We start from the raw sequence: 6517 nt of genomic DNA, 5'->3' as shown, positions 1-6517 counted from the left end.
TCCTATCTCAGGCTTAACAGTTTCTGATGATGTTACAAATTATTATTTGTTCTCTTCATTAGTCTCACAGAAGGCTTGGATTTGGTTTCCTCTATCCACATGCCTGAGTCTGTCTTCTTTGTGCTTCTGTACTTGATACGGGTACATAAACTTATGTAAGGGTACACACATTAAGACAATATAAGAAATCATTTGACGATTCATGATCTACAGATATCTTTAGAGATGATTAATCACTAAAAAGATCTTTTCTACAACACAATAACACTGAAGTTTTCTTATCAAAACTGTTTGAGCAGGTCATCTACAATAAATTTTCAATGAGTCAAAGATGTATGACAATTTCTATTTTTAATAAGGATATTTTTTTTTTGGTTTTTCGAGACAGGGTTTCTCTGTGTAGCCCTGGCTGTTCTGGAACTCACTCTGTAGACCAGGCTGGCCTCGAACTCAGAAATCTGCCTGCCTCTCCCTCCCAAGTGCTGGGATTAAAGGCCTGCGCCACCACAGCCCAGCTATAAGGATATTTTAAAATATTGTATTTCTGTAATTACTAACTTAGGAAAAGGATCATATATATCTTCCATTGTAGAACACTTTTGTATCCCAGATGGGTGAAAGATGATGCAATTTGAAGAACTTACCCTTGTAGGAAATACTTACTTGTCCCATTAGAAATTTCGTTTTCTGGGCAGGGACTGCAATCAAAACAGCAGGATGGCATTCCATTCTTCCTGAATTTTCTAAATCCTGGACCACAATCAGCACTGCACACAGAAGTTGGCATCTAAAGAAAAATAAACATATCCTACTATCAGTTTTACTTACCCCTTCACAAAATATATTATATTAGCATGTGATATTAATAAGCTTATTTTATATATACCAGCAAAGTTACCAGATTTTACTTATTGCATTTCCTGATGACAGACATCAATATATGGAAAATTTGAGGAAAATTTGAATTGTTAACCATCAACTTGAAATTCTGAAAGAAGATGTGGTAATGTCCTGTTTACAAGGATTGCAGGGATTGCAAAGTGGTTACTCTATTTATTCTTGTCTCCTTAACAAAAAGTGCAGTATAAAGGCACAGAGATCCTAATAGAGAAATTATCTCCATCAGACTAGCCTGTCATCATACCTGTGAAGCATATCTGAAAGTTGTAATTGATGTTGGAGTGCCCTGCCCATTAGAGGCAGTGTTGCTCATAAGAAACATTGGTACATTAGAAATCATACAGAACAAGCAGTTTCTTGAATGACTATGTTTCGGTTACAGTATACAGATCCGTGCCTCGCCTTTCCTTGAGTGTAACCCATGAGCCAAATCAACCTTTTCCTCCTCATTTTGCTTATAGTTAGTGTTTAATAACAGCAACATAGAAACAAATGACAAGTAAAGAACATTCAAAAATGGGAAAAAGCAACTCAAATATCAGATAACAGAAATAACCTGATCTACATTAGGACTGCAAACCATAACAAACTAAATGGAAAGAAAGAGAAAATCAGCTGCATATGCAGAATCCCATGAATTTTTGGTGAGGAGGTGCTCAGTTTCTGTATAGTCAGCTGGAAGATGGAGTGTTTCCTGAAGTGAAAAGGCTTTATGGAGCCTGCAAACATGGTGAAAATTTAGATTGTTTAAAGTTAATTAAAGTATTTCTTACATTAAGAAAATTATGGTGTCACAATGAATCTAGTGATGAGCGTCTATATGCTGCTTTGGAATTTTGCTGATTTCTACATGCTGAATTTGCATCCTTTGTTTCATGTTAACATTGATGTTGCGACCACAAAGTGTATCATTCACAGGCTTATGTCATTTTCTCCAGAAGTATGATTAAGCATGCCTCTTCCTTTTTGTTGTTTTTGGTTTAGTTGAAACAGGGTCTCACTGTATAATATTGGTAGAACTCAACTTTATATATATATATCATGGCACTGTACTTTCTTTCCTTTCCTGTATTTATTATTTATTGTCAACCTTAGTAGTTTTGAAAATGCATCTCCTTATCTGTATTCTGCTCATTTCATTTAAAGCAGAGTATCCATTTTACTCCTGGTTTGAGTACATTCAATAGAAAAGGCAGACTAGCCTTTGAGTGGAGAGAGATTATCCTGATTCTTGATACACAGAATGTAGATTAACTACATGTGCCGAGACAAAATCTTGACTTCATTTCTAGTTTTAATGAAGATTATTTGAGTCTCCTCTCCATATACCGCAATGCCATCAGTAAGTTTGCTGTAGAAACCTTTCTTATGGGAACATGTCTTCTCTTATTTTGTCAGGGTTTTTTTCTCCTTTTTTAAAATTCTGAGTGGATACTAGACATTGTTTAGAGCCTTTTCTGCATGTTTTCGGATAATATAATTCTATCCTTGAGTTTATGTTGTGATGAACATATGTTGAACCTCAAGGAATGAAGTAATTTTTTACAGCTGTAGCGGCTTGTATTATGAATGCTAATTATGTTTCCCAAACAACTGTTTGCACCAGAGCTTCTTAAAGTAGCATCTGGGCACCTACCCCCAGTTGGTTCTGAATGGTAAATAAACATGCCACCAGTAATAGCCGGAGAAGACGACAGAGGCAGGATTTCAGGATTCCCTGGGCTTGGAACCAGGAGAAAGAGGAAGGAAGAAGTATGCCACAGTGGGGAGAGAGTGCAAACAGAGGAGAGACAGAATCTACATGTGTTAGAAAAGCAAGGTGAGTGCCCAAGCTCTGTGCCAAAAAAAATTGGCCCAGACAGTTGTCTGAGTTAAGAACAACTGAAATGGAACATAGAATTAGTATTAACTCAGGATTCACAGCTGTGGGGAAAATTTAAGAAGGCCGCCACAGTGGCACAAGCCCCAGAGGGGCTTCCGCCGCAGTGGCGGGTCCCACATTCGGGGGAGAATCCTATGGTTCCCTATGGTTCCAGGGACTGAGGGCCTTGGCAGCAACAGGCCCCAGTAACACGAGGAAGTCCTTGATTCCAAAAAGGTTTATTGTCATGGCGGAAAATAGATGGATCTAGGCGTACCCCCCAAAAACTCAGGGCAGTCCCGAGTTATATAGGGAAGGAGAAAGGGGGAGGATCTGGGGGAGGCATGTTTAATTTGCTCTGCCCTCTGGCCTTCATTAGTATGTAAATCCCTAGGGCCTGGGGCCTATAGCCTGGCCTATGTAGTAATTTTATGAAGACCGTGACTGCTTTTTCAGGATCCTGGGTTCTGGGGGTGGGGGGGCTTCGAACTCTTGCCAGTTCTCATGAAGAATCTCGCCCAGAATCTACAGAGTCCCAGGGTTCTAGACACGTGCTCCACCATGATCGAGGATACCCTTACACAGTCCCACACACAGCAAGTTGGTTGAGCGGTGGCCCAGCCATTGTGCTGTTTAAGGCATATTAAAATCTAAAGGGTATGTGTGTGTCTCTTTTATTCTGTAACATAAAAAATTGAGGCTGGTAGCAAACCAACCACTGGGATTAATTAATATATATTACAGCACACAGGGTCTAATCTTCAGTTCCAATATTGACGTCTGTTGGTAGAGGTTTACTCAGGATTATTTGAGGCATGTCTACAAAAGATAAATGATGTTATACTCTGATTATAATTATTCCGTTCTACTTTAGTTTGTTGCTTCCCCACCCCCTATTTACAGAAGTTCTCTGTTCATATACATAAGGGAAAGGTTTTTGTTACATCTTCCCCCAGAAATGCCACAAAAGAATGCCTATTTTTACAGATCAAGCTTACTCACAGTGGCCATATTTATGTGAGTGGCCTGTTCTATTATCTCTAGCCATGGTGCTATCCAGCTCCATACTGCTACCAAGAGCCATATCTGGGTGCGTTGTTCTATAGCATGCAGAGTTTTTGCTGATACCTGTTGTCTGTGTACCTACCAAAGTTTGTTCAAATAGATGTGGTGGCTGCTGACACAATGGTGTAGCCCTAGGCCAGAGGTCCTGCTGCCAATGTGATCTGTATTGATGTCCATCAACAATGTTACCACCAAAGGCCATGTGGGTGCCCTTAGGCTGAGTTAATAACTGAGGTCATGCTGAGGTCCATGAGTTCTGATGTCAGCTGGAGCCATACTGATGTGAGTAAACTTCACTGCCACCTGAGGCTAGGGGAGAAGCCAGGATCTATGCTGATGCTGATGGTTATATATGGGTCCATAGTCCTACCCCATGTAGAGTCATTGTTGATTTCCATGGTACATGTTATGACTGAAGAATTATCAATTTTCATGGTTGGGACTATAGCCTGAAACCATGTTGATGCCCATGGGCTGTGCTCATTTTGAGGGCCTTGTCTCTGTCTGTCGCCCTGCTACTGGTAGGCCCCATGTATTTTTTTCTTTGCAAACACCATAAAACAAGTAGAACCCCATTATCTTTTCTCCCTGCTCCTTTTAAAGTGTTAAGAAACTACTTTTGCAGTGATACAAATGATTGTAGATTCATAGATATGAAGGAGGCACATGAAAGTTTTCTGTAACAACTCCTACCACCATCACAACTTTTGTATTTTCCCCAAAATCAAAGATAGAAAAGCAGTGTAAACAGCAAGCCATAAAAGAACTCTTAAAATATGTGGTAAGGAATCTGAAGTTAGCTTTCTAAAATTGAGGGCTCTTGAGGGAGTTTAGGAGAGTTTTGGGTCAGGAACTGAGAGTTTGTCCATGCTTCAGTGTCTTATTTAGGGTTTTACTACTGTGAACATACACCATGACCAGGGCACATATTATAGGGACATTTAATCTGGCTAGGCTTACAGGTTAGAGGTTTGTCCATTATCATCAAGGCAGGAACATAGCAGCATCCAGGCAGGTATGGTGCAAGAGGAGCTGAGAGTTCTACATCTTCATGTGAAAGCTGCTAGCAGAATACTGTCTTCCAGGAAGCTAATGAGGATCTTAAAACCCACACTTACAGTGACAATCCTATTCCAACAAGGCCATACCTTGAAATAGTGCCACTCCCTCGGCCAAGCATATACAAACCATCATATACAGTTAGTATGTAAAAAGCAGAAATTAGACATTTTAACATTTTTTTTTTACTTTTGTGGAGTGCTGTCATAGAGAGACAAACATGAAAGGACTTGGAATTAAGCATGATCATAGAGCATTAGTGAATTAGTGAGGCCAAAATTTCCTTTAGACAACATTATCTTTTACAAAGTATGAGTCAGGTCTGCAGACATGGCTCAGCTCTCAAGAACAATTGTTAACACTCAAGGGGACCTAAATTTGACTTCCAGCACTCACTGAGAGGCATGGATCTCTTGCAAGTGCTCTGAGATTGGAGTAACTATTCAGCCATCTGTGTATACCATACATGCAAGTGTTACACTGATATTAATGCACAGAAAACACCCTTAGCAATATTTTTAAAAAATAAAAAAGCAAGATATAGTCCATAAAGTATCTAAAACTGTCAGAAAAATGTTAATATATGATTAGCAAGAGAAGTTGGAAATTTTGGTCTAGTTGGTAAACAGGCTTAAAATTACATACTAAAAATCAGTGTCTTGATTATGTTCAATTTACTCTAAACTTACAATTAACAAGAATCTTTAGGCATCTTTTGAAGAGGTTCATTATTAGAGTGGAAATCACTCTACAGTAGTAACAATAGGACCGATAGAATATTGCTCACTTTACTGGAAATAATACCAAAATTTTTCTAAAACAGAATATGTTAATGTTAAAGGCAAGAAACAGGTTCTGATATGATACAAATACATTGTATTAATGTTAAAAACCTTCAGCAAATTACTAAAAACTCATCTGAAAAAAATGAAAAGAAGAAATATAGTTTAGGAGGCTATAAATTGGTCTCTCACTTGACAATCAATTTCATTCACCACTCTCAAGGAAGAGTGTATGCATACACTTGACAGTGTAATTTAAATTAGTACATTTAGGCCAAACCCACCTGTCTACTTCCTCTTGCCCACTCTATCATATCTTCAGATAAATGTAGCTGTCGGCCATTCATAATATAGGGACTAAATATTCCTATTTTCACTTTAAGTCCAAGTCCCTGTGGAAAATTCCAAATGTAGAAAATGTCATACTCTTCCTGAAGTTTATTTCTTTGGTTCATATTCACTCTGTCCCCAACAGGATTAGTAAAGTGGATCCTTCTCAGATAGGAACTCAGCTGAAAGACAGGCAGCATACTATAAAGTATATGTTCTTCCTTTAAGTAAGAATATGTATTCTTATTTCATCTTAAAGTCAACTTTTTTGACAGTATGCAGGTGAAAAAATTTCAGTCAAAGCAAAAAGATAAACAAGATTAAAATGTTTCTGTTATTTTAGTTCTCTATGAGGAAATTACGAAACAAGCACAAATATGGATGCAGACCGCAAACATATATTTGCATATGAAACATACAGGCACATGAAACAGAGAGAGACTCACATCTTATAGAGATACACATAGAGCAAGAGCACACAGTTATTTACACAAATATACACATGCATGCCCAAACACAC

At 38.4% G+C, this 6517-nt stretch overlaps 1 protein-coding gene across 1 annotated transcript in view; it reads right to left on the bottom strand.

Annotated features, from left to right (window-relative positions):
- The window catches only part of LOC114637068 (vomeronasal type-2 receptor 116-like), a gene marked incomplete at its 5' end in the record, with an annotated part of 8149 nt that extends 1970 nt beyond the window's left edge, over positions 1-6179 (bottom strand). Inside the window, 2 exons of the mRNA XM_028785205.1 lie at positions 664-787; positions 5952-6179. Coding sequence (XP_028641038.1) covers positions 664-787; positions 5952-6179 — 352 coding nt within the window. The remainder of the gene's footprint in view (positions 1-663; positions 788-5951) is intronic.
- Between the last annotated feature and the right edge of the window lie 338 nt (positions 6180-6517).

Source organism: Grammomys surdaster, unplaced genomic scaffold (genome assembly GCF_004785775.1).
Source record: "Grammomys surdaster isolate TR1022 unplaced genomic scaffold, NIH_TR_1.0 125166, whole genome shotgun sequence".
Classification (NCBI taxonomy): domain Eukaryota; kingdom Metazoa; phylum Chordata; class Mammalia; order Rodentia; family Muridae; genus Grammomys; species Grammomys surdaster.
Note: the sequence above shows the minus strand (reverse complement) of the source record. Positions and strands in the feature narration are given on the sequence as shown.